The sequence below is a fragment of the Muscardinus avellanarius genome, assembly GCF_963383645.1.
Source record: "Muscardinus avellanarius genome assembly, chromosome: 2".
NCBI lineage: Eukaryota > Metazoa > Chordata > Mammalia > Rodentia > Gliridae > Muscardinus > Muscardinus avellanarius.
Genome location: NC_137787.1, coordinates 1,201,736 through 1,229,546, shown reverse-complemented (window position 1 = coordinate 1,229,546; position 27,811 = coordinate 1,201,736). Strand labels below are relative to the sequence as shown.

The window sequence follows — 27,811 nt, the reverse complement described above, 5'->3', positions numbered from 1 at the left end:
AGCGCTGGCGGGGCTGTGGAGAGCCTGGGACCGCGCACACTGCGTGGTGGTGGGGTGAAATGGTGCAACTGCTGCAGAAAATGGTGTGCTGTGCAGATACCAGCTACAGCCACGCCCTCTCGGCATCTGCATGCAAATTATTCATGCAGTCCATAGGCAAAATCTCAACGTGAGAAATAGCCCCGAGAGAAGGTGTGGTCGCTGGCTGAAAGTACACTCCACTTTTAGATATTCTTTCATAACTATTATTCTTTTAGTATTCTTTTAACTCTCCACTTGAATTGCTCCGGTGGTGTAAGATCAGGACTGTGAGAGAAACTGAGTCCGTGGAAAATAAAATTTCTGGTAATTTGTCCAAACCTCTAAATGTCATTGGCTTTGTTCAAATGGTAATAAAACCTAGTTAGAAATTAGATGCCGTGGTGGCATTCCAGTCAGTAATTACAAACGCAGATTTCCCCTCAATCTCTGACCTTCAACCTAATCACTAACTAACCTAGAGGGGGAGGCGACCCGATGCCTCTATTTACCCCTCTCTTTGTGATCCTGCCCAGATACGGGAAGACAAACGTTGGGTGTGACATCAAAGCAACCCAGTTTATGAGCAACTAATACTGCCAATACAATGGAGCCGAAGGCTAGGAAGATTCTTGACCTTTACACCCAGTATGAGCCCTGCCCGAGATGGGAGGGGCGCCACGTGGCCCAGGAAAGGATATTGCAAAGGGTCTGAGAAAGGAATATGGATTATTTATAAGATGAATAGGTCTCTAATAAGTTTATCGTTTGAGGAAAAGTGCTTCACAGCTAAGGAAGTATATCTGACAACTAAATCTAAACACTACATGGTATTTTTGGTGTTTGTCTGCCAAACTGTGTTGTGAGTTTGCTTAAGCTTTCAGATTTTAGAAGGTAAGACGGCAACACCTGAGAAAACTCTATCACATCCACCTGAATCACCACATCTCCCCATGCCTGCCATATGGACTGAGCCCTAAAGATGGAAAGTTCCAAAAAAGTTAAAGAAGATTCCCCAAGAGACCTCCAAGCCTTGGGCGTGCCCGTTTCTTCTGGGAGATTGCATTTTGGAACTGCCTGTCTGCAAGATCTGGGAGAAGATCCGGAGTTAATCTTTTGAAAGCCGAAAGCCCAGACTAGTTTTTTACCTTTGTTTACATGTTATTCACTATTGTTTTACAGTGATTGCATTCCCCTCCTTTTCTCTTATTATTAACTTCACTGGTGAAGGGTATATATTTTTCTGGGTTCTTGTAATAAAGTGTCATTAGCTCAAGAAGCTCTTGTCCATGACAGGTTCTTTCCAAGAAGCGCCGCAAATAGGAACTTAAAGAAATTTATTTCCTAGAAGGGAAAGAATCGCTGCAGATAAGAGGCTGCAGTACGTCACCCTATCCTCCCCCATCTTTTCTGAGATCCTCGATTGCGAGTGGGATCATCCCAGTCCCGACTGAGCCGGTTTGCGGCAGTGCTGGGTCTTCGAAAGATTACACACTGCTGTACGATCAAGCAATCTGGGCACATAACCCAAAGAATTGAAAGCAGGGACTCCACGGGGTATGGTGGTGCATGCTTGTCATCCAGGACTTGGGAAGAGGACCCTCGGGACCGTGGGCCTGGGGGTGGCGGATATGGAGTCCTTGGATTGTTCCTTCCCAAGGTTTCTGTGAGTTTTAAAAAATTACAGCCAGTAGAGCTGGGCGTGGTGGCGCACGCTTGTAATCCCCGCACTTGGGAGGCTGAGACAGGTTCAAAGCCAGCCTCAGCTCCTTAGTGAGGCTCCCAGCAACTTAGTGAGACCCTGTTTCCAAATAAAGTATAAAATAGGTCTGGGAGTATAGCCTGAAGGTAGAAAGCCCCTGGGTTCCACCCTCAGTACCACACACACACAAAAAATTACAGTGAGTAAATCGATATAAGAAATCAATACGTCGGGTCCAGGAGAGAACTCAGGCCACGGGGCACTGATGTGTCACGATGCACAGCAGGGATCCGGCGGCATGCCAAGGCAGGGAGTTGTGAGCTCCAGGACTCCCAGGACAGAGCCAGATAAACAAGAGAGACGGCCTCCCTCGCTGAGGCTGCTGGGAGTAGACGTCGCACCTGGGCTGGGCACCACTACTGCCCGAGTCCAGGACAGGACAGTAATAATTCCCCCAGAGTGCTAGCAACACCCAGCCCAAGGGGCAGGCGGCTCCTCCACTCCACAGCGCGGCCTCACCCATCCCAGCCTCTGTGTGCGCAGGACTGCATCCCCTCCGCGTGTCTGTCTGCCCCAGGGCCTGCTCTATTCAGGTGGGCTTAGGGACTGTCCAGACTTCCCAGGTCCCGAAAGCCTGGGAAGTAGGACCCTGCACCCAGCCCAGGCCCAGAGACTGGGCCTGCCCTCCAAGCACCAGGTCCTTATTTATTTGACTTTAGCCAGGACGGGGTCTCGGGTGGCCCAGCCTGCCCCACCCCCACCCTACCCTTCACGTCCCTGCCCCAGGCCCATCTACCCTTCCTGCCCCACTCCACGTACCCCAGGCCCAGGCCCCTGGCCCCTCGGCCTTCTCACCAGTGCGATCTTATTGTCCGTGCTCCTCTGATGCTCGTAGGCCAGGTCAGAGACAACACATAGCGCGCTGCCCAGGCCTCTGGTCAGGGGCAGGTTGGGGTCAGCTCCATGGGCCAGGAGCTCCTTCACGATCTAGACAGACACAGGCCCTCAGTGGCCTCATGCCACCTCCCCTTACGCTGGCCTCCCTGTGGCCACCCCGCACACTCTGCCATCCCACACAGGACCTTGCTGGCCAAAGGGTCTCTGGGCCTGGCTCAGCCGGGCTCCCGTCCTCTGTGGGACAGGCCCTGTGTGCCCTCTCTCCGAGCCCCTTCTCTTATCTTAGCCTGGGACGATGTCGCACAGGGCCTGTGGGCACGTGGAGCACTTGGGAGCAGGGATGTTTTGTTGGAAACCCGCTGCCACTGCAGAGCCAGCCCGCCACAGCAGGTGCTGGGGGCACTTAACTGGGGACGGCCCTGGAGGGGGAGTACGCTCACCAGGTCGTTCCCGCTGGCGATGGACAGGGAGAGCGGGGAGTGGCCACTCCACAGCGCGTTGGTGTTCGCTCTGTGGGAGAGGAGGAGCCGGACTACATTCCTGGCACACTGCGGGGAGGTGGAAGCGTGTCGGGTTAGAGCAGCGCCCACTGCAGGGCACCGGACAGCGGGCACCACAGTGGAGGCTGCTCCACGCTCTCACCCACACAGCAGCTGCGGGCAGGGACTGTGCCACCTCGGCTGGCGGGAGGTGTGGGTAGCTGCTGGACCCCAGACTGAGACGTTTCCTAAACATCGCTCCTTTCCAGAGGGAGAGCCGAGGGACTCGGGTGTGCGCAGCCATGAAAGTTTGTTTCCAAAGGACAGGGAGGCCGGCCCGTGAGGACGGTAGCAAGGCCAATGCTGACAGGGAGGCCGCCCGTGAGGAGGGTAGCAAGGCCAATGCTGACAGGGAGGCCGGCCCGTGAGGACGGTAGCAAGGCCAATGCTGACAGGGAGGCCGGCCCGTGAGGAGGGTAGCAAGGCCAATGCTGACAGGGAGGCCGCCCGTGAGGACGGTAGCAAGGCCAATGCTGACAGCGCAACAGAGGAACCTTCCTTCGGGGCGTGGTGCTGCCGGCCGGCCCCTGACCTGCTGGACCGTGCCGGACGCTGGCCAAGCTCCAGCCCAGGCCCGCCCACTCCGCTGCCCTCTGCTTCCCCCAGGGCTCCCCTCTATTTCCTCCACTGTGGCAGCTTCTCCTCTCGAGCTGCCACTTGGAGTGTGCTGCTGAGACTACCCCTGGATGTGGCCAGCCCAGGGTGGGGACCCAGCCTCCATAGCTACGCCCCCGCCCCACAGCCCCACTGGCCAATGAGGCGCCCCTGGAGCCACAGGGGGGTCTTGGGGAAGTTCTCTTCCTCCTTCCTCTCCCTGCTGCGATGCCCTCACTGCTGCCATCGCCTGGGTGGTCTCTGACCGATGCTAGGGCCACAGTTCATGTCCCCTGACTTCGTAGGCCCAAAGTCTTTCCAGACCCAGAGCCTGGGGAAGGACACACTGCAGGTGTGGGCCAGCACGGTGTGCAAAGCCTGGCCTGGCAGTGGGATCCTGGGACCTGCATCCTCGCCTCCCCGGCCCTCTAGGAGACCAGGCCAGCCTGGCCTGTGCTGCCCAGCTCCCGCCCTGCATCAGTGTCTGCCCCACACGGGGACCCTCACACCCCCTCGCCTGCACGCTGGGACCACTTAGCTGCCGCCTGTGCAGAGGCAAGCTGCCCGCCCTGCCACACGGGCCTGGGCGGGTAAACTGAGGCACGGCCCTGCACCACTTCCCACATCTGCCTGGCCGCTCGGCCTCCCTCGCTGGGCACTAATCCCGGGCTGGGGACACTGCCCTGGGCTCTGGACACTGGGGCTGCTTGGAGGCTCCTGGTCAGAGACAACATGGAGGTACAGGCACGGCAGCACAGGGCAGTCCCGGCTCAGGACCGAGGTCCCAGCCCGCCTGGGTCCTGTGGGCAGACTGACCTCACAACAGCACAGCCAAGGCCACACACGGCGCAGCCACAAATGCTGGCCGGGGCCCTTCCACACCTGAGCTCTGAACAATGCCCACCGCCCTTTTAATCTGTTATATTGTATTCCCTTTGGAAAAGGCAAATGTGGCCCATTCCGCTGACCGTGAGCCCCACTGAGGCAGGACTGCAGTTCAGACGGACTGGGGAGGGGCTGGCATGTCCAGGGCCTGTCACCTGCCAGAGCTGCTGTTCTGCCCAGAGCCAACACACACATGCAAGCACACACGCGCATACACGCTGTGCCCAAGCATCACACACACTACTGACTCACGTGCACGCTCATACAGATGTGCTCCCAGGACACGCACGCAGCACACGGCTCCGACACAGGACCCCAGAGGCTCTGGGCACAGGCCTCCCTCGCTCACTCCGGGCCCGGCACCGGAGGGGCAGGCCGCGGACACTCACCTTCTTGTTGTCCTCCCGCTCACAGGCCACGTGCAGAGGGGTCCTGCCGCCCTCCTCGGTGACGTAGGAGCGCACGGTGTAGTAGGTGCTGGGCGGGCCAGGCTCATTGTTGAGCTTCAGGCTGGAGGGCAGCGTGTCCAGCTGTGTGAGAGCAGGGGCTCGAGAGCTGTCCCCTCCGCTCGGAGACCCTCGGCCCTAGCCAGCCAGGTGGGCCGGAGCCCACACCCCTGTGCCAGAGAACGCTTGCTTCCTTCAGGCAGGGGGTCTGCAGATTCACCCCAGAGCCCTCTTAGCACCCTGCTTTCTGCAGGAGTGAGGGCCACCGTGCACCCTCCATCAGGGGCTCCCCCGAGCCCTGCTCCCCATCACCCAGCATGCCCCAGGGGCTGCAGGAGACTGTAGGGGGTTCAGGGGCCGGCATGCCCAGGGCCTGTCACCTGCCAGAGCTGCTGTTTCTGCCCAGAGCAACACACATGCACGCACACACACACGTGCACGCACACACACACGTGCATGCACACCTTGCCCAAGCACTGTGCGTGCGTAATGGCCCCTGTTCTGGGTTTAGCTCTGCAGAGGAAGTAAACTGTGGGCTGACAGTGCATGGCTGGGGTCTTTTAGACCCTAGAGGGGCTCTAAAAGCAGCAGACAGCCTTGGGATGTGGCCTTACAGCTGGAGGATGTCACAGCATAGTGTGAACGGTGGGTAGGAGCCCACCTGGACCCCCATACCTCAGCACGGCTGTGCCCAAGCCCCACCTCCAGCCTCCCAGAGGCTGCTGCAGCGGGGCACTGTGGGAAGCCACGCCAAGGCATCACACTGTCCTGCAGTGCGGGGACTCACAGCCCCTGAAGGGGTGTCCACCCAACCAGCCTGCGGCCCTGGAGACCGGGACCCAAGCCCTTGGTGCTGCCTACCAAGTTGTCCGGGTGTGTGCACTGACTGCTGATAAAAGGGGCCGGGCCTGGCTGGTCACCTCTGCCCAAGGACAGGGACGCAAACTAAGGGTAGACGCACATCCCTGACTCCTGGAGCTCAGAGCCTGCTCAGGGCTAGGTCACCCGATCTGGGCCCCCTCCCCCAACCCCGGCACCAGGCAGCTAGCTGTACCTTGCAGGGCTTGTATACGTCATCCTGGTCAGCCGCCCTGGCGTCCACACAGGTGACGGCGTGGAGCAGCAGCTCTGTGATCCTGACACCCTCCTCCCCAGGAATGGCAGCTGCGATGTGCAGTGGGGTCAGGGCCTTCATCTGCAGAGGAAGTGGCAGCAGGGGTGAGGCTGAGTCCTGGAGCCAGGCGGGTGGAGGGAGGGCGACGGGAGACGGTGCCGCCCTGGCCACAGGCCCAAAGCAATGACACTGCAGACTTCCGAACCAGAGCTACAGGAAGGTTCCCTTCAGAAGCCATCTGCCTTCTGCAGTTCATTCTGGTAACCTGGCACTAGTATAATGGGCAAAAGCCCAGCCTCACTACCTACAGAAGAAACGCAGCGTTCAACCATGCCAGGGCACCACAACTACCACGGGGAGGGCAGCTCTGGGGGCCCAGGCCGCGGGAACAAGGGGACCAGCCAGCTGGGGACACTCAATGGACTCAAGGTGGTCCTGGGACAGCAGACTTGTACCTGCTGCAGCCAGCGAGACCACCCGGTGTGCCGCAGGAGTGTGTGCAGCTCCAGCAGGCTTACCCATGGTGCCTTGGTCTCAGCAAAGATGCCAGCAAGGTCAGATACCCATCTACCAGACGGGCAAAGGAATGGCTACCCAAGCCCAGACAGACACACAGACACTTTGTACTGCTGGTATGCAAACTCCCCGAGCCATATGGCCGTGTGAGACCAAGCGAAGCCTGGAGTGGCCGGCACGCGGCAGGGCAGCCCAGGCCTCGCACCCACGGCCTCCTCCCAGGGTCTGAGCACCGCCGAAGCTCTCAACCCGGGACTTTTATTTTAATTTTTCAAGTTTGGTGCACACAATCTTAGCACCCTGTCATTGACACCTCCCAGACCCAGCAGTCGTTTGCAAGGAGGGCCAGCTCCCTGCCACGTGCAAGCCAGCGCATCCGGTGCTCTGACCTGGCCCTGAGGAGCTGCGGGCTTGAGTGCAGAGGGGCCTGGGCTTCTGCAGCTGTCCTGAGCCCACACACTGGCCCCTCCCCAGCCGCCAGGCTCCTACCTGCAGGGGGTACTGGATATCAGTCCTGGCTCCCTTCTCCAGCAGCAGCCTCACCCCGTCCACATCCCCAGCCTTCACAGCAAAGAACAGGGCCTGCATGGGCACGCTGCACAGGTTGGGGTCAGCACCTCGGCGCAGCAGCAGCTGGATGGTCAGCCACCGGCTCCTTTGTCTGCAGGGACCAGCGAGACACAGTCACGAGGTGAGTAGGTGCCCGGTGGTCACGGCACAGGTTGCCTGGGCGGGCGGGGCAGATGCTCCCTGAGTGGAGGACGCTCTGGAGGGTACTGACCCAGAGACACCCCAAGCCCCGACATTCATCATGCTTTCTGAAAATAGCCAAAGTCAATGCCCTCCCAAGACCCCGGTCCCTACTCGGCAGCCCAGCAATGCCGCCACCGGCAAGCCATCCTCGCTTGGGAGACCCCGCTGTTGCCCACTATGCTGAAGAGTGGGGCAGGTCACTTAGCCCTGCTGGGGCCACTCCTGAGACAGGGTAAAGTGGGGTCCGCTGCTCCTGGGGTGACAGCACCCAGGCCTGTGTCTGGCAGGAAAGTGCATACCGCAGCCCACATCCTTCAGCACACACAGACACACACACAGCACATACATGTACACAAATGCACATATAATCCATGCAGGCCCACATACTACACACATGAACATTACACATACATGCAGGCACGCAGACACCACACCACACACATACACACATCACACACACACAGGAACACACCACGTACTCCGTCGCTAACCCTGCAGCTTCATCAGGCGCTGGCGGAGCGCCCCCTTGCGGTCTGCAGGAGCAGCCCCCTCCCCCAGCCCGCACAGCGGCCACTCACTCCGCAAGGGTCTGCGCCATCTTCCGCATGGTGCCCTTGTCCACGCGGGGGGGGATCTGCAGCAGGCTGTAGGCCTGCGCGCTCTTCTCCAGGATGTCTCTCGAGAGCCGGATGGAGTAGTTGTGCAGGCAGAGGTTGGACTCGAAGTTCGTCTCGTTGCTGCCCAGGGTGCACCTGTCCAGGTTCTCCAGCGCGTCCTCCAGCCCTCTGTCCACGCCCGCGAGGCTGCCCTTCGTGGAGAGGGACTCCTCCTTCTGCAGGCTGCTCCTGGAGCTCAGGGGCTCCGGGGGCCGGGCGCCCTGGGCCAAGCCGTCCTCCTGGCTGCCCACGCTGGGCAGCAGTGACGTCCGCTCCTCGAGGCTATGGACAGATGGGGCTGCCTCGTAGGTGGAGTCCATATACATCCCCGCGGACAACAGCGAAATCTTTGGGGCCACTGGGGGCTTAGGAGGCTCCTGTGCAAAGTACCAGGAAAGAGAAAGTCGTTATCAGAAGAAAGAGGAAATGGAAACACGCGTTCAAAAGCAGTTTCCAATGGGGACCGACACCCGTGGCCTGAGGCACACGCCAAGCACCAGAGCCAGAGGACCGACACACATCCGCACCGCACTTCCCCACAACCTCAGCGAAGGCCGAGACCCCTGAGGCCAAGCTGGCCACAGCCCGGGGCTCCTGAGCTCGCAGATGGGCTGTCCAGAACAAGCCGCACGCTGCTTGTGAGGAGGAGGGACCCGGGGCAGATGCCTCGCTCCGGTGCTCTAGACCAACTACTAGCAGAAAGGATGTTTTTAAATGCTTGAGACCAACAAAATACATTACCAAGACTGACTGAACTTGTTTTAGGGTTTTTTGTTTTTGTTTTTTTGTGGGTCCGGGGATGGAACCCAAGGGCATTCTACCTCTGAGCTACAACCCCTGCCCTATTTTTTATTCTTCATTTTGAAACCGGGTCTCACTGAGTTGCAAAGGGCCTAAGTAGCTGAGGCTGTCCATGAACCGCGATCCTCCGGTCTCAGCCTCCCGAATACTGGGATTACAAGCGTGCACCACCACACCCGGCTTGTTTTAGGTTTTTACTGTGGCTACTCCCAAGACGCAAATTATGGATGCAGCTCATGCCAAGACCTATATTTCTGTATTTCTGCCAAATGGCACTGCTCCCGGGCTGCTTTCTTTCATGCCACAATTCTCAAAGTGCGGCCCCTGGACCCACAGCATCAGCGCCTCCAGGAACCTGTCAGAGCACAGGCTGGTGGGCACGCCTCGAGCATTTTGGTGATGTGCTATCACCAGCCGTGCCCCTGGCTCCTAAGAGACACATGTCCCTGCGCAGCCATGGCATCCACAGAGAGTGGAGAGGGGCTTCCGGGGCTGACCTGGGGCACAGTCCTCTCGGCCACGTTGGGCTTGAAGGACCCGCTGGGGTAGTAGAGGATGACGCTCATGCTGAGCGGCGTGAGGCCCTCGTCCGTGCGCTTGTTCACGTCGGCCCCGTGGTCCAGGAGGAGGTTGACAATGTCATTGTGACAGTGGACCTGGAGGGAGACGAGGCCAGCATGTGAGGCCAGCAAGTGCCCCCAACGAAGGGCCGGGAGGCTGCCCCGGAGCTTGCCATCTGTGTGAGGCCACGCCAGCCCGGGCAGGTGCAGGCGCCGCTGAGCTCAGTGAGGGGACAGTCAGGATGTGACAGGAGGATCAACGCCCCAGGCCCTGCTCCCCACCCCGTGACCTGGGGCTGTGCCAGGTGAGGAGCAGGTGTGGTCCCATGGCGCGCTCCGTGGGCCTCCGCAGAGGAGGCCATTCGGCCCACCATGAGAGTACGTGACGGGGCCCTCTCAGGTCAGCACCCCACCTCCACATCCACCAGATGGGGCAGCGGCTTACCACAGCCGCAGCCAGCACAGTGTAGCCCTTCACATCAGCCACATCGGCGTAGGCAAGGTTGTCTTGCAGGATCCCGTAAATCCAGTCATGGTCCCCTTCCTCAGCCTTCAGGATCATATCCTTGGAGAGCTGCTCCTTGGGCCCGCAGCGTGCAAAGGCGCTGCGGCGCCCCTCCATGATGGCACCCATGTTCCAGCTGGTGTGAGCCTTCTTGTTCCTGGCAAAACAACAGGCCTCTGTGGTGTTACCCCAGGCTCTGAGCTGCCTGAGACCTTCCATGAGCGGGGCCGGAGCAGCCTCCCTGCCCAGTGCCCCCTGGGCTCTGCCTGCAGTCTGTGTCTTGGGTGCCCTAAGTCCCAGCGGCTGGGTTTCCAGCCAGTCACGACCAGGCTGAAGGACACAGTGGTGGTAACCTGTTATTTGGGGTAAGGATGCCTGTCCTAGCAAAAATGTGCCTGCTGCAAGGGAACCCTGTGCAACTCTAATTCATTCCGGTCACTTGTGTCCGCTGGGCAACAGTAACTCAAAGCAGGGGCCTCAGGTAGGTAGGAGGTCGGCGCACATATGGGTCCAGTGCTCAGCACCAAGCCCCCACAACCTACCCTCTGCTCATTTGCTTTCATGTTTGAGTAGACATACACCACACAACACAACACTGAAGCCTCCTGCACACACAGAACTAAATCCCTTTTGCAGTCAAGAACCCATGGATTAGCCAGGCATGGTGGCGCACACTTGTAATCCCAGCACTTTGGAGGCTGAGACAGGAGGATCACACAGATTTGAAGCCAGCCTCAGCTACTTAGTGAGGCTCTCAGCAACTTAGTGAGACCCTGTTTCCAAATAAAGTATAAAATAGGTCTGGGAGTGTAGCCTGGAGGTAGAAAAGCCCCTGGGTTCCACCCTCAGTACCACACACAAACAAAAAAAGAACCCATGGATTTATGAAAACTTCTGTACCCAACAGTTTTCAATGATTAGGGGCTCAGTTACTGTTTTCACAGTAAATAAATGGAATTGGAGCTTAAAGGTTGATCACACGGCCACATGGGTGGATGGATGGATGGATGGATGGATGATTAGAAGAGATGGATGGTTGTATGGATGGATGGAATGATAGTTGCATGGATGGATGGATGTATAGTTGGTTGCATGGATGTGTGGCTGAGTGGGTGAATGCTTGGATGGAAGAATGGATGCAGAGACAGAATAATGGATGAAGGGACTGACAGGTGGGTCCATGGAAGTACGGTGGAATTGATGAATTCTGGAGGATGGACGGGTCAATAACTAATGGATGGATGGATGGATAGATGCAGTCATAGATGGATGAATAGTTGCATGAACGAAATAATGGTTGCATAGATGAATGGATGGATGGTTCGATGGAAACATCATCAGTGGGTGTAGGTAGTTTGATGGATTAATCATTGTATGGGTGGAATGATCATTACATGGATAGATAGACACTTGAATGAATAGGCACTTGGATGGCTGGTAGAAAGGACTCACAGATGGACAGAAAAATGGGTGAATGGACGGTTGGACAGATGGATGATGCTTTGGATCAGTGGATGGAGGGAGGGACGGAAGGATGGAGGGAGGGATGGATGGAGGGAGGAAGGGAGGGATGGAGGGAGGGATGGAGGGAGGGATGGATGGAGGGAGGAAGGGAGGGATGGAGGGAGGGATGGAGGAAGGGATGGAGGGGTGGAGGGAGGGATGGAGCGATGAAGGAATGGATGGAGGGAGGGAGAGAGGGATGGAGGGAGGAATGGAGGGGTGGAAGGAGGGATGGAGCAATGGAGGAATGGAGGGAGGGAGGGAGGGAGGGATGGAGGGATGGAGGGATGGAGGGATGGAGGGAGGAAGGTAGAAAGGAAAGGGAGTTGTTTAATGAAATAATGGTTGCATGGATGGATGCATGTATAGATGGTTGGATGGATGAATGGATGGATGCAGAGATGGATACTTGTATGTATTGATAGACAGTAAAGCAGCCATTTATTGTCATGAAATATATGTGTGTGTTCAGTTTAGAGATTCGGGTGGCAATGTTTAGAAAAAGGATTAAAAGGTTCTTGAGTATTTTTACTTAAAATATTAAGTAATTTAGCCAGGCATGATGGCGCACGCTTGTAATCCCTACGCTTGGGAGGCTGAGACAGGAGGATCGCACAGGTTCAAAGCCAGCCTCAGCTGGCTTAAGAGATACTGTTTCCAAATAAAATATAAGCCAGGCAGTGGTAGTGCACACTTGTATCCCCGCGCTTGGGAGACTGAGACAGGAGGATTGCGCAGGTTTAAAGTCAACCTTAGCTACATAGTGAGGCTCTCAGCAACTTAGCGAGACCCTATTTCCAAATTAAATATAAAATAGGTCTGGGAGTGTAACCCGGAGGTAGAAGGCCTCTGGGTTCCATCCCCAGTACCACCAAAAAATAAAATAAAATATAAAAAAGGCCTGGTGTAGCCCAGAGGTAGAAGGCCCCGGGTCTTATCCCCAATACCACCAAATATATATATATATATATATATATATATATATATATATATATAGATATAGATATAGATATATAGATATATATGTAGTAGTTTTACTTCAGTGGGTGCTATCTTCCCTGTGGTAGGAGGGCTCTTGGAGACTAAAGAGCAGCTTTGTGTTCACTGCCCTTGGAAAGGCCAGGGGTCTGGTCAGCCTGCAGGCCTCTTATTACCCTGCACTCCACCGCTGGCCTTTGGCCCGAACCTGCTTTAACATGTGGTAATAACAACAAATCCTGTCTCTCCATATTGAGCCTGGACAGGGACTTGGTCCACAGAACACATAATCATGGCCATGAGCCTGGGTTCAGAGCACACTACCTCTGATCTACAGAAGAAAGGTACACAGGCCCAAACCAAGATTTTTTTTCTCTCAGCTCACAAGTTCATCCTAAGCCACATTCTCTTCCAGTGTCCCACACAGATTCAGGACTACCCACGTGCCAAGCAAGCTCCAGCCACTCCTTTCCCAGAGAGGGGCAAGTGGGATCCTGGAATCCCCGTTCCCCTGCTCAGCCGGAAATGGACCCACAGCTCTCCTTGGCTCCCGGCACTCAGGAAGCCTGTCCAGGCTGACAAGCATGCACGTTCTCTTCACCTCATTCTCGGGTTGCATCAGTCACTTAAGAGGGGCACGCCTACCTTCACCTGCTGAACAGTGCTGAGAATTATCTGGGCCTTGGCAACATCCCAGGCTGGAAGACCTCAGCATCCCAGCCAGAGGGAACACCTACCCAGTGAGGGGCCCAGCATGAGGAAAAAGGAGACTGGTCACCTGAACTTGTAAGTTTGCTTCTGGATTTTGACCAATAAAGGCGTCTCATTTGTTATAAACCAGGGCTCTCCATCCTCCACGAATGGTGGGACTTCGTTGATGAAGACGCGGGCGTCCAGCTCTCTGCGGAAGGAGTCCGTCATGGGCAGGTGGTCGTTGTCGGTGGAGTAGGTGTGCATCTCCGGGGGAAGCGTCAAGTCATCATCCAGGAGAAGCCGCTTGTACTCGTAGAAGAAGGGGTCCTGCTCCTCGGGCGGGCCCCGCTCCGTTTTCTCCCCCTCTAGGAGGCTGAGCCTCTTGCGGGAGCGCGTGAGGAAGGCCGAGAACTCAGGGTAGTTGAGCAGAGAGAAGCTGCTGGGAGTCTCCGTGCACAGCTTGAGGAGGTGCTCACGGAACCACAGCCCAACATCCTGGCTGCCATCCGGGTAGGTCTCTATGCCCGGCCCGAACCGCTCGTCCGCCCTATACAGCCCCTACGAGGAAAGCCCCCAGGGCCGAGGGAGACCTCTCAGTAGACTGAATCAGACATTCAACACACGGTCAACACTCGGGGTCAGATGTGCCAGGCAGTGGGCCAGACAGGAGAGCAGGTGCTTCGTATCGAGCTTCCCTGGACACCTGGACTCAGGACGGCCAGAGGGGCAGGGGCCCAGACGAGGGGAGGTCTCCCTGAGAAGAAGGCAGGGACATGACCCTAGGCTTGGGGGTGAAGGCCACAGGGTAGCTTCACTCCAGGAGTCTTCCACAGATAGACATAGGTGGCCCACCCCTCACCTGGACACAGGTGGCCCCACCCCTCACTGGACATCCATGGCCCCACCCCTCACCTGGACACCCATGGTCCTGCCCCTCACCTGGACACCCATGGCCCCGCCCCTCACCTGGACACCCATGGCCCCGCCCCTCACCTGGACACCCATGGCCCCGCCCCTCACCTGGATGCAGGTTCCCCTACCTGGAAGAGCTTTGTCTTCATGTACATGGTCCCATAGCCTTCTCGGTGGCTGAGGTAAAACATGCCCGTGAAACTGGAGCCATCTGGCCACACGTAGGTGCCCCAGCCATGGCAGTGGTCATGGTAAAACTGCCCGTGGTAAGACTGTGAGGCGGAGAGGTGAGTAAGGTGCTGCCCTCAGTGCCCAGACACCACAGGCTGCTCTGAGTTGGCCTCCACCCCTGGCCAGCTGTGAAGGGGCCACGGCCCAAGCTGGGCTCCTGCAAGTCCAGGTGGCCACACACGATCAGCGTGGGGCATGCCAGGCAGGCAGCGGTGCCCACCTCTGTTCAGGAGGGGTCTGGGTGGCAATGCTACACCAGGAGGTGGGCCTACCTGTCCCTATACTGACAGGCAGGGCCACCTGGTGCGGGCAAGACCCCTCCGCACTCAGGAGCCCTGGCCCCAGTCAGGTCACAGGTACCAGCTAGTTGGGCAGGGCAGCGCGGGGTGGGAGGGTGTGAGCCCTGGCTGGGAACAGGGTGGCACTGATTTATGACACCTCGCTCCTGGCACTCATGGGGAGGGGCCCCACAGTGTCAGGGCTGTTGAAACAGGACACTCTCCACTGCTGGAGGGCAGGTGCCTCCCCCCTTTCAGAAGCGGCTGGGCCAGGGCTCTGGGGTGACCAACCCACACACAGCAGACTGCCCCCTCTGCCCACAGCAAACTGTCTTCCCTGCAGAGATGAGCCCCCCGTGACCCACTCAGCCCTAAGCCAGGCCCACATTCTGCTGGGACTCCCTTCCAGCACTGTGTGCAACGCCTCAGGGGCTGGCCAGTGGGGGAAGGGTCAGTCCTCCCCATGGAGGTGGACGGTCTCATGGGGTCATTAGAACCCCCTGATCCAGCCCTGACTGAGGCTCCACTACCCCTAAACTCTTAGGCCCTTCTGAGTTTCAGCTGCATCGACTGGGTTCTGATGGTGTCTCTAGGCAGAGCAGCAGTGGGCTGAGGCCGCCCTTGGCTCAGGCGTATCTGATCTGGGGACACTGCAGCAGCCACCCAGAGTCCACAGGAGCAGAACAATCCTAAGTGGTGAATCATGAGTGGACTCAGCCCCTCACGCGTCCGCTCACGAGAGACCTCCACGTCAGCCTCAGCCTCAGAGCACAAGCTGGCAGGAGCGCATCTGTGCCTTGCTCTGCACCCCTGGGCCCTCAGAACCGACACTGTGCGTGCTGTTTCAGAAAGACTGTACGGAGCTCACGCCCGCCTGGGGCGGCCCTCCTGGCCTCCTCTGGCGAACAAGCTGCCACTGTTGGACAGACGTCCAGCCGTCCCGCACCAGGGTCATGAAGCGGCCCCCTACCTGATGCTCACCTGCAGTGCCCTCCCTTCCCAGGGACTGTGAAACGTGAGCCCTGCAGGAAGGCGCCCAAGTGAAAAAGAATGCAGCAGGACTTAAGTGCAGCGCCATAGCAATGTGCATCTCAGCCTGACCTCGTCACCAGGCCTCTGCCTGGGCAGGGGTGCACACGCCCAGACTGGGAGAACTTCGGAATACTGCATGGACGGGGAGGCGACCCGAGCCCCCAGACACAGCGCAGGCCCCAGCTCTGCCACCCTCTCAGCGTGCACAAGCAGCTTTGGCTGTGGTGTCCGTCTGGGGCCCTGAGCCCAGCAAGTCTCCCCCGAGGTCCAGGGTGCGGCTCTGCACAGGTTCAAGAGCACCTTCATCTTATCTTAGGGATATAGGCTGCCGGATCCCAGTACTTGGGAGGTGTAGACAGGAGAATCATAGGGTCAAGGCCAGCCTCAGCTACCTTGTGAGGCCCTCTGCAACTTAGTGAGACCCTGTTTTAAAATAAGGAATAAGAGATGGGGCTGGGGGTGTAGTTGGGAGGTAGAATGTCCCTGGGTTCAATCCCCAGTACTACAAAAAAAGAAAAAAAATGTGGGCTGCTAGCTGTTTATTTGCTTATTTATTTATTTATTGTGTGTGTGGTACTGGGGGTGGAACCCAGGGGCTTTTCTATCTCTGGGCTATACTCCCAGACCTTTTTTATATTTTATTTGGAAACAGGGTCTCACTAAGTTGCTGAGGCTGGCTTCGAACCTGTGCGATCCTCCTGTCTCAGCCTCTCAAACGCTGGGATTACAAGTATGCACTACCACGCCCAGCTTAGCTGTTTAGTCTTACACAAGACAACTTTACCATAGCAGAGACACAAGTCACTGCAGTAATCCCAATTTTAAAATGTTTGCCAGCCGGGCATGGTGGTACACATTTGTAATCCTAATACTTGGGAGGCTGAGACAAGAGAATCAAAGGTTTGAAGTCAGCCTCAGCTACTTAGTGAGGCCCTTCACAATTTAGTGAGACCCTGTTTCAAAATAAAGAATAAAAAATCAGGCCAGGCGTGGTGGCGCACACTTGTAATCCCAGCATTTGGGAGGCTGACTGGAGGATCGCGGTTTGTGGACAGCCTCAGGTACTTAGTGAGGCCCTCCGCAACTCAGTGAGACCCTGTTTCAAAATAAAGAATAAAAAGAATTGGGCAGAGGTGTAGCTCGGAGGTCAAATGCCTCTGGGTTCCATCCCCAGACCTGAAAAAAAAAAAAAAATCGGGGTAGGGATTTTTGTAGCGCAGAAGTAGAGTGCCCCTGGGTTAAATTCCCAGCAAAACACACACACGCGCGCGCGCGCGCACACACACACACACACACACACACACACACACACACACAAATTTTCCTAGACTAAGACTTCATCTTGAGTCACAGGTTGGCAAACCTCACTCTGTGGGCCCCAGGAAGCTACGCACAGCCTCCAGGAGTCCGTGGTGACTTTCCCCTGGTCATTCTCAGGTAGGACAGGGGTTGGTCTACATTCTTCCTGTTGATGGGTCCAGGCCCCGGACCCCAGCCCCCGGGGCAGGAGTGGGAGCAGCGCTGAAGGCACCTACCTCACCTGTGGGCCAAGAGAACTCTCCGTACCCAAGCTTCACATTGAGCCCGAACTGCCCTCGGTACACACAGCCGTCCTGCCACTCCTGCACACCGTGGACCAGCTGCACATAGGCCTCCTTCAGGTCCTGCCCCCTCAGGGGGCCCTCGGACTCCTCTTCCTCCTCCTCCCCAAAGGTCAGAGGCCCATCCCTGGGGAGACAGAGAGAGGAGGGAGGGCAACAACCGCTACAGCATCCAAAGAGTGACTGCGCGCCCAGCACCGTCCACCATCTCAACTCACCCTCAACACAGCCTGAGGCAGGTGCTCATGCCACGGGCAGGGACACCGAGACCTGGAGGGCTCAGTGACTGCCCAGGGCTATGCATACCCGGGGCTGATGCCACTGGCTCCACAACTGGGACCGGGTGGCCTGCTGCCCAGCAGAAGTGGCCACGGCAGGGTCTCCTCTCTCAAGGCATGTCAGCCACAGGCTGGGCAGGACACAGACGCTCAGCCTCCACTTATCAGCCCAGGGAAGGCCCGAGAACAGTAGGACGGACAGGGTTGGACAGGTGGACAGAGGCAGGATGGGTGCTGGACAGAAACCACCTCCAGGGTTAGAGCTGCAGGAGAGGGATTTTCCAGGAGGCAGAGCACTGGGGATTGAACCTCTGAGCTATACCTTTGAAACAGGGTCCTGCAGAGTCTCTGGATCTGGCCTCAAACCTGTGATTTTCCTGTCTCAGTGTCCCAAGTACTGGGATCACAGGCATGCACCACCAGGCCTGGCAGCCCTTTTTATTTTTTTATTTTACGGCAGGGCCTAGCTAAGTTGCCATGGGCTGCCCTTGAGTTTGTGATCCTCCTGTTTCAGCCTCCTGAGTCACTGAGATTACAGGTGTACACCAATGGGCTAGAATTAACAGATGAATTTTGCGGTACACAATCATATGTGTGTACAAGGTGGATCTGCTTCTTTTCTGTTCTTGCTATATAAAGCTACACATCAGCCGGGAGAGATGGCACACGCTTGTAATCCCCATGTTTGGGAGGCTGAGACAGGAGCATTGCACAGGTTCAAATCCAGCCTCGGCCACTTAGTGAGGCTCTCAGCAATTTAGTGAGACCCTGATTCCAAATAAAATATAAAATAGGTCTTGGAGTATAGCCCGGAGGTAGGAAGCCTCTGGGTTCCACCCCCAGTACCACCAAAAAAAAAAAAAAAAAAAAAGGCTACACATTTGTTGGACGTGGTGGCACCTGCTTGTAATCACAGTACTTGGAAGGCCAACAGAATCATCGCAGGTTCAATGCTAGCCTCAGCAACTTGGTGAGACTCTGTTCCAAAAATAAAAGAATAATCCAGGCGTGGTGGTGCACACTTGTATTCCCAGCATTCGGGAGGCTGAGACAGGAGGATCACGGTTCATGGACAGCCTCAATTACTACTTAGTGAGGCCCTTTGCAACTCAGTGAGACCCTGTTTCAAAATAAAGAATAAAAAATAGGGCTGGGGGTGTAGCTCAGAGATAGAATGTCCCTGGGTTCCATCCCAGTATCACACACAAAAAAAAAAAAATTAAAAGGGATGGGGGTGTAGCCCAGAGGTTGGATTCCCCAGAGTTCAATCTCTAGTACCAAAAGAAAGGGACAAGCCCTAACTTAGACATGGATTCCAACCCTGCACACAAGCCCCTCTCTGTCTTCCTCTCCATTCTCTGAGGGATGCAGTGCACTGATATCTCTGAGACAGAGCCCATCCCAGAGTCCACCGGGCTGCCAGCACTTGGCCTGGGAATTCTGACTCTGACCCCTCTCCCAGCCAGCCCTCCAATGCTAGTCTTGGGCCATGGAGCTCAGCCTGGCATCTGCTCGACAAAGAAGGGCCCCAGCTGCTGAGAACAGTCTCTGGCATGTTGTTGCAGGTATAGAGAGAGAAGCCAGGGAGACGGACACCCAAACGCAACAGGATAGAGGCACATGTGGCTTTTTATAGCTTGTTTGCCTGTTCTTACGGCCCTAAACTCCAGTACTGCAGATGTGACCTTACTGGAGATACAATCTTTACAGAGGTAATTTTGTGTACGGTGCTGGGGATTAAACCCAGGGGCATTCAACTTCTGAGCTCTACTCCAAGCACTATTTTATTTTTTTATTTTTATTTTGAAACAGGGTTTCACTAAGTTTCAAAGGGCCTCACAAGTAGCTGAGGCTGGCCAGGAACCTGCAATCCTCCTGTCTCGGCCTCTGAATACTAGGATAACAGGCATGCACCACCATGCCCGGCTGGCGATCTTTATTTACTATTTAATTTCTTTTTTGTCATACTGGGGATGGAATGCAGAAGTGTTCTAACTCCAGACTATGCCCCCAGGCCTAAGCCTGCGTGCATGCACGTGTGTGTGTGTGTGTGTGTGTGTGTGTGTGTGTGTGTTTTACTGGGCATGGAACCCAGGAGCGTTCTATCTCTGAGGTACACACCCAGCCCATTTTTTATTCTATTTATTTATTTATTTATTTTTGCATTACTGGGGATGGAACCCAGGGGCATTCTACCTCCAAGCTACACCCTCAGCCCTATTTTTTTTTATTATTCTTTATTTTGAAACAGGGCCTCACAGAGTCGCAAAGGGCCTCACTAAGTAATAGCTGAGGCTGTCCACAAACCGCGATCCTCCTGTCTCAGCCTCCCAAATGCTGGGGTTACAAGTGTGCCCACCACGCTTGGCTCTGCCTTATCTCTTTTACTTGGAAGCAGGGTCCTGCTGAGTTGCTGAGGCTGGCTTCATGCCTATGATGCTCCCGTCTCAGCCTCCCAAGCACTGGGATTACAGGCGCGCACACCACACCCGGCTCTTGTTTGTCCTTTTCGGCAAAGAAAGACTCAAAAAGTAGCTGAGGACGAGTTCTGGAGGTGGTCGACGGCACAGTTAGTCCTACATATGAACTGCCGGGCTGTCGCAGTGGGAATTAGCTGGGGAAAACACAAGGCTCCAGAGATCTAGACACACACTGGGGTGAGAGCTTGAAATGTTGAAAAATTTCACTACCAATAACTACTGGAAAATCTCATGTGACTTGCACTGGTATTTCTATTAGACAGTGTTGTCTAGGCCGCAGAGTTCCAAACTTATTGGCTTACCCCCCTTTTCAGGAAAAAGAAATTCCTCAGAACCCTCCTGAGGCACTTCTGCCACCCCGTCCTCTTTATTCAATGCCTCTCAGCTGCACCCAAGGCTACTACTGCCCCCTGGGTTCTCCAAACAGCCCCCCTTATGGCCAACTTTGGAAATGAAAATAAAATCAAAATCAGTCCAGTGTAACAAAAAACATTGCCAAGTGTTACCAATAGGTTGACTGCTAGCAGAGAAAAAACCTAGTGGGAGTGGGAGTGTGTGTGTGTGTGTGTGTGTGTGTGTGTGTGTGTGTGTTGGGGATTTATTTAAGTCAGGGGCCTTCTACCTCTGAGCTACCCTCCCCCACCCGGACCTTTTTATTTTTTTTATTTTGAAACATTAAGTTGCAGGTGTGGGGGCCCACTAAGTTGGTGAGGATGGCCACAAACCTACACTCCTCCCGTCTCAGCTTCCTAAATACTGGGGTTACAGCCATGCCTACCACACCCAGCTCATTGGGGACTTTTTAACGGCCATGTCCACAGCAAATGAGAAACGCATTCTAAAAGCCTTGGCAATGGCCGCTACAGAGGTCATCTCCAGAGTGAGGTCAGTAGGCAGGCTCCAGTCCAGTGACTGGTGTCCTCATAAGAAGGAGTCTGGACACAGCAAGGCTCAGGCAGGGGGAGGATGTGACCAGACAGGGGGAGGCCATGGAAGTCAAGAAGGAAGAAGCCACCTGCCGCACCGTGACCTGGGACTTCAGGCCTCCAAAGAGACAACAAACCTTTTGTTTGAGCGTCCCAGGCTGCAGTGCCTCGGTACAGTATGAGCTACTTAGCATGCCTGTATCTCTTTAACATGGGACAGGTATTACTTGTTTAATAAAAATAATATTAACAATGGAGAAATATAACCTGTAAGGGGAATAGGAGTAATAGAAATTATGAGACTTTTTCTCTCGAAAGAAATGGGAATGATTTTGAGGACAGTCAAGGAAATCCCAGTACCAGTCAGCTGTAAGGCCCAATACAGGGGCACTAGACAGCCCCCCCGGCTCTGCCACATCGGGTGCGGGGCCTAGGTAGGTTCCTGGCCCCCTCAGCACTCAGCTTCTTCCTCTGTAAAGTATGGACGGTGTCAGCCTGCTGGGCGCCTATAACAAAGTGCCACAGGCTTGGGGCAGGGAGGATCCTGCACAGACACTGACCACGCCTTGCTGTGACCGTACATGGCAGAGAGAGAGGGTGAGGAGAAAGGGGGCTCTGGTCCCGCTTCCTCTTGGGACAGGACACTAATCCATCATGGGGCCCCATCCTCATGACCTCATCGAAGCCTACTCACCTCCAAAGGACCCCAACCCAGATGCCACCCACCCTGGGGTTAGAGGTTCACTCTGTGAACTCTGAGGTAGACAGCTGCTAGTCGGTAACAGGGGCGAGCACAGCGGGACTGCAGGTGGATTTCAGGGAGGCGCCAGGCAAGGCCGAGGGCAGCACGGGACCCAGAGCGGGCCTGGTATTCACAGCACAGCAGGGAAGGCGCTGCGCCCGCCGCAGGGGAGCCGTCCCCTCCAACGCTAGGCGAAGGGCATTCAAAGTCACTTCCTCTGCTGTTGCTGATAGAACGCTGAGGCGCTTCTATCTTTCTAGAGGCTAGTTTTCTGGGAGGAGTAAAACAACCTTGGGCGAATTTTTAAGGCCCGCCTGAACTGCACAGCCCAGCCCACTCTGGGCCCCTGGGCCCGGGCCGGGCCTCCCTGCCAGAGGGCCCCCGTGCACCTTTCGGTGAAGTAGGTGTACGTGTAGCTGTCCAGGGATCCCCGGCCCTCGGCGGGGGACTGGTCACTCTGCCCGTCCAGCGTGGCTCGGAGCTGTAAGCCTCCAAGGCTTTGTAGTCCGTGTCTCCTACTCAAACCTGGAAGAAACCGGGGGACCACAATTCGCGCTCAGGCTCTTCCCGAGGGCAGGGGCACCTGGGGATCCGCCCACAGCCCCTCGGGGGACCTCGGGGGAATCAAGCACCCCAGCCTCGGACCCCGTCTCCCGGCTGAGAAACCAACAACCAGGCTCCGAGAGCTCCCACTCGACCGCACTCAGGCCGCCAGGAGGGGTCACCCAGCTTAGACCGGGTTGCCCAGAGCTTCGGGTTTCCTAGGAGACGGCCCCTCCCGCGCCACGCCCCCCCGCTCCACCCTGGTCCCGCTTACACACCAAGCCGCTCACGACTCCAACCAATCCCCTTGCCCTCTCAGCCCAGCCCCACCCCCGGCATCTGGCCACGCCCCCTCCCCCGCTCTGGCCCTCCACCAATCCCCTTGCCCTCTCAGCCCAGCCCCACCCCCGGCATCTGGCCACGCCCCCACCCCGCTCTGGCCCTCCACCAATCCCCGCGCCCTCTCAGTTTAGGCCCCGACCCCCACCCCGACTCCGCCCCATGTTCTCGCCCTCCACCAATCCCCGCACCCTCTCAGCCCAGCCCCACCCCCGGCATCTGGCCACGCCTCCTCCCCGCTCTCGCCCTCCACCAATCCCCGCGCCCTCTCAGCCCAGCCCCAGCATCCGGCCACGCCCTCGCCCCGCTCTCCTTCCACCAATCCTCGCGCCCTCTCAGATCAAGCCCCGCCCCCGTAATCCGGTCACGCCCACCCAATCCCGCCCTGCACCAATCCCGGAGCCCTCCTAACCCAGGCCCCGCCCCGCCCTCGCCGCCCGGGGACCATCTCCGCAGCCTGGAGCCTGAGTGTGCCCCTCGACACCGCGGGTGAGTCTGGGCCAGGTTCGGCCAGCAGCCGGGAGGAGACAGCTTGCCGGGAGCCGAGGCCCGAGGTCACAGCCGGGACGCGAGGCTAAGACTTGATGGAGCCCTGCTTGACTGCAAAGCTGTGCTTTGGGCTTGAGTGAATGTGTGTAGAGCCGCGGCCTTGCGGGGAAGACAAGAGAGGCCGGGGGGAGAGGGAACCCCTGGGCAGGACTTTAAAAGATACGCTGGAGTCTGCGTCCGAGGCGCGTTGCCGGAGCTGGATCGGGGGTGCAGAGGAGCTGCGAAGACCCCGGCCCCCTGCAGCAAGAGCAGCCCTCTGAGGCGAGGCTGGGGTTCTCACCAGAACCAGAGAAAGGAGGAAGAGAAGCCCACGGCCAGCCTTCCCCGCTGGTGAGCTTTCCAGGCAGACAACTGAGCTAGGATTCTGGAGGATGCGGGGAGCCTCCTGCAGCTCCCAGTTCCTGGGTCTCTTCTCCCTTGGCCCCCTCAGCCCCTTGGTGCCCACTTTGGGGGGGGGCAGGAATCCAATGTGAAATGCTGAGGTTTTGCTTCCATTTATAAAATATATGCACTGACAGCTTTAAAACTGGGCAAAGATTTAAGTGCTCTCCACAAATTAATACAGTGCTACAAAGACTATTTCCAGAGCAATGGTTTCATGTGTTGCTATTCAGGAGATACTTAAGGTTAGTTTTTAAGTTTGTGTAGCTGGTCACCTGAATCCCAGTTCTTGGGGGACTGAGACAGGACGATCCAGGTTTGAGGACAGCCTCAGCAACTTAGGCTCTCAGCAACCTAGTGAGACCCTCGTTCCAAAGAACGAGGGCTGGGGTGTAGCTTGGAGCCAGAAAGCCCCTTGGTTCAATCTCAATATCATCAAAAGAAAAAGTTTGTAGTAATTGATAAGCCTGGTAAATGCAGCAAATTCATAATTTTATAACCAGAGCCTGTGAATTAGCACAACTTGCTGAATCAGGACGGACCTCTACAAAAACGCCACTCCAGAAGCAACGTCGATGTACACTGAGGGCTGGAGAAAGGCTCCGAGGAGGCTGCTTCCACGTGCAAAACCAGAGGAAGGTGGCAACAAGGCGAAGGGGTCCCGAGCACACTTGGCCACCAGGCTACCAGCTCAGTGGGGCTCACGTGTCATGAGGCTGTGAAGCGAGCATCCACCTCCAGCACACCCCAAGGCCCCTGCGAAGGTCTATGCAGAAGGGGCTTCAGGCTGGGTCTGACTCGGTGACCCCAGCTCTCCCATCTCTTCTCTCACTCAAAGCTACCACCTCTTTTCACCCCAAAGAAGGAAGAGACTTGCAAACTCCTTTCCTGTTGGTCCGGATTAGAGTCCAGGCCTATTACTGGAGCAGTTACGGGGTGTGGGCTTCTCTGGTTTGCAGGAGTAATTAAAATCTGCTCCTGGAGCTGGGGGGCAGGGAACCTCCACCTCATTGGATGGCACTCACAAACTCTAGGGAAAAGGCGAATTCTATTCCCTCCCCATCCTAGGAAAGCAGGATCCTTCCTCAGGGTGGAGGAAGAGGAAATGGATGTTAAGTCGGTCTCTGATGGACTTATGAATACCAATCTCTGAAGCCCCACATTGGGCTAGCCAGAGTATGTCACGGGAAAACATGACAATTTTGTAGGGTTCTTGGCTTCCAAGGCAGAAAAGAATTTCAGCATGCACCAGTTAAAGAAAAGACAGAGATTTTACTTAACCTTTTATTTATTTTATTTTTTGTCATACGGGGATGGAACCCAGGGACATTGTACCTCCAAGCTACACCCCCAGCCGTATTTTTTGGTCTTTTTATTTTTTATTAATTTATTGGTGATACTGGGGATGGAACCCAGAGGCTTTCTACCTCCAGGCTATACTCCCAGACCTACTTTTTATATTGAAAACAGGATCTCACTAAGTTGCTAAGGCTGGCTTCAAACCTGTGCGATCCTCCTGTCTCAGCCTCCCAAGTACAGGGATTACAAGCATGCGCCACCACGCCCGGCTAGTCTTTTTATTTGAAACAGGGTCTCACTGAGTTGCAAAGGGCCTCGCTAAGTAGCTGAGGCTGTCCAGGAACCACAATCCCCAGTCGGTCGCCACCTCCTGAATGCTGGGATTACAAGGGTACTTCACCACGCCCCGCTCAGAGGTTTCATTTAAGAAATTAATGGATTCAAGGTGGAAAGCAGGCCATCTTAAGAGGTGAGAGCATCTGGGCAAGAGACTCTTTGTGGCTTTTTCAGATCTTTTATAGAACCTCCACAAGCAGGTGGATGGGGTCCCACACATGAGGTCTGGACTTCTTAGTCTTCAGGTTCCCTTGTCAACGAGGGGTTGTTGCGTGGCTGGTGTCCAACCTTTGTCCTCATAAACCGTTTACTAAGCATCTCAGGTGGGGAGAGAGGCCCTTGTGATTAAGGGTGTGGCTCACTGAGGCTTCTGCCTAAGACATAACACACCCTATGGGATTTTAAAACTCTATTTTTCTTTCTTTCCCAATTCGTCTCCTTTCTACCTCACTTTATTTCGTCTTTCCTTCCATAGTAAGCTTGCAGTCAGAAAACCAGACTGCATATATTTATCTTCAACTTAGAGGTAGTCCAGGTTGCAATAAAGACCTGACAGTTACCAATGACTGGCAGAAAGGAGCCACTGGAGATCATGGAGAGAGACCACTTTTGTCAGACTTACATAAGACTAGGTTGGGGGTAATGGAGAATTTCTTGCAAAACGGTTATAAATCTTAAGTAAAAGAAATCAACCAGAAAAGTTACTATTAGAATAAACTGAAACTGCAATTAATTGCCTATGAGGCTGTGAGACATTGGCTTTTCATTGAAACTATTCTTTGATAAACCTGAATACTTTGAAAACCAATTTAAGAGGTCGTCTTAAACGCCAACGTCATAAACACTAAATGATTCTAAATAACTTAAAAGTTACAGTGCTCACCTCAAAAGCTAAGAAAAATAAAAATAACAGAAGAAATTCTGGTCTATGATGAAGAGTTCATGGCTGTTTTACATCAATCATGTTTTACAATAAAAAGAAAAATAAGGGCCATGTACCAGGCAGCAGGTACGTCGTGTAAAGGACACAGGACAACAGGTGACCTTCTACCAACAGCTGAAGGGCCAGCGGCGTGGCTTTTAGCAAAGTCCTGGACAGGATCAGTGCTGCAGCCAATCAGGTGCTAAAGGTGGGTCCAGCCCCGCCCAGGCCTCGGCCAGTCAAAGAGCGAAAGGGAGGCCCCGCCCAGGCCGCGGCCAATCCGGAGCCGGGACCCAGGCGTGGGCGGGGCGCCCGCCTGAGTGGACTCTCAGGGCGGAGGCGGCGATGGGCCCGGGGGCAGCCGCCCGGCTCGGGGTGGCCGAGCCCGCGCCGCCGCCGTTCGAGCGCGTGGCCGCGGGGCTCTTCCTCGGGAGCGCGCGCGCTGCGGGAGCCACAGACCTGCTAGTGCGCGCGGGCGTCACGCTGTGCGTCAACGTCTCCCGCCAGCAGCCCGGCCCGCGCGCGCCCGGCGTGGCCGAGCTGCGCGTGCCCGTGTTCGACGACCCGGCTGAGGACTTGCTGGCACACCTGGAGCCCGCCTGCGCCGCCATGGAGGCCGCGGTGCGCGCCGGCGGCGCCTGCCTGGTCTACTGCAAGAACGGCCGCAGCCGCTCGGCCGCCGTCTGCACCGCCTACCTCATGCGGCACCGCGGGCTCAGCCTGGAGCGTGCCTTCCAGGTGGGGACTTCCGGCGTGGGGCGGGTCTCCCCGGGGCGCGGCACGCCTGGGGGCGGGACTTCCGGGGCAGGGCGCGCTGGGGGCGGGCCCTCCCGGGGCGGGGCGCGCTGGGGGCGGGGCGTTCTGGGGCGGGCCTTCCCGGGGCGGGGCGTGCTGGGGGCGGGTCTTACCGGGGCGGGGCGCGCTGGGGGCGGGGCGTTCTGGGGCGGGCCTTCCCGGGGCGGGGCGTGCTGGGGGCGGGTCTTACCGGGGCGGGGCGCGCTGGGGGCGGGTCTTCCCGGGGCGGGGCGCGCTGGGGCGGGCCTTCCGGGCGGAGCCGGGCTTCTCTGTCCCGGGTTCCTCTGGGGCCGAAGTTGCTAAGCTTTCCAGTTGCTTCCTGTTTGCAGACAGTGAAAGCGGCCCGCCCGGTAGCTGAACCGAACCCGGGTTTTTGGTCTCAGCTCGAGAAGTACGAGCAGACCCTCCAGGCCCAGACCCGCCTACCTCGGGAGCCCATCGACCCCAGCAGCGGGCGGCGGTGATCCCAGTGAGCCGCATCCTTTGTACCTGCAGCGGCCCAGAAGGGCGACTGCTCCGATCCGATGCAGACCCGTGCCCCTCTCCCTCACTACCGCTGCACAGCGTCCACTTTTCCTCGTTGCATCTCACCAGCTCTGACCAGAGCTGCTCACGTTTAGGGAACCTCCCGCAGGCCAGCTGCTGCGTGCAGCCGGAGACCCTCTCTGGCCTCCAGCACCTCCCCCTGGCCCCTTCTCAGAGCTGACCACCGACTCCACCGGCAGGGGGCTGAGCGTCTTCCGTGTTCAGGCATGCAGCTCCCGCGTGGACAGAAGTGAGTGGCACACCACGGAAGAGGGCCAGCCTGTTTGAACAGTGTGCCGGCCCTAGCTTCAGGCAGCCACAGTGGTGCTGAGCGTGCCCACCCTCCCCTGCGTGGAGGCTGGCTCATCAGCCGCGTTGACTTCTCCTGTAATTCAGACACGACCTCTTCCGGACTACCTGTGGTCTTCAGATTTAGTCACAACCCACACTCCTTAAATAAGATAGTGGGCAAAGAGAGCTGA

At 56.6% G+C, this 27,811-nt stretch overlaps 2 protein-coding genes across 2 annotated transcripts in view; one reads left to right on the top strand and one right to left on the bottom strand.

Moving 5' to 3' along the window:
- The window catches only part of ANKMY1 (ankyrin repeat and MYND domain containing 1), a gene marked incomplete at both ends in the record, with an annotated part of 32,738 nt that extends 11,422 nt beyond the window's left edge, over positions 1 to 21,316 (bottom strand). Inside the window, 14 exons of the mRNA XM_080720063.1 lie at positions 2,576 to 2,707; positions 3,058 to 3,165; positions 5,025 to 5,165; positions 6,136 to 6,276; positions 7,201 to 7,372; positions 8,043 to 8,497; positions 9,198 to 9,350; positions 9,419 to 9,577; positions 9,927 to 10,143; positions 13,246 to 13,718; positions 14,201 to 14,344; positions 17,149 to 17,341; positions 20,751 to 20,892; positions 21,259 to 21,316. Coding sequence (XP_080576189.1) covers positions 2,576 to 2,707; positions 3,058 to 3,165; positions 5,025 to 5,165; positions 6,136 to 6,276; positions 7,201 to 7,372; positions 8,043 to 8,497; positions 9,198 to 9,350; positions 9,419 to 9,577; positions 9,927 to 10,143; positions 13,246 to 13,718; positions 14,201 to 14,344; positions 17,149 to 17,341; positions 20,751 to 20,892; positions 21,259 to 21,316 — 2,688 coding nt within the window. The remainder of the gene's footprint in view (positions 1 to 2,575; positions 2,708 to 3,057; positions 3,166 to 5,024; positions 5,166 to 6,135; positions 6,277 to 7,200; positions 7,373 to 8,042; positions 8,498 to 9,197; positions 9,351 to 9,418; positions 9,578 to 9,926; positions 10,144 to 13,245; positions 13,719 to 14,200; positions 14,345 to 17,148; positions 17,342 to 20,750; positions 20,893 to 21,258) is intronic.
- Positions 21,317 to 26,354: 5,038 nt separating this feature from the next.
- Positions 26,355 to 27,811, top strand: DUSP28 (dual specificity phosphatase 28; the record flags this gene model as incomplete). Its single annotated transcript, XM_080720062.1, has 4 exons — positions 26,355 to 26,747; positions 27,134 to 27,264; positions 27,425 to 27,579; positions 27,726 to 27,811. The coding sequence occupies 4 exons, from the start codon at positions 26,355 to 26,357 to the stop codon at positions 27,809 to 27,811; spliced, it is 765 nt and encodes a 254-aa protein (XP_080576188.1).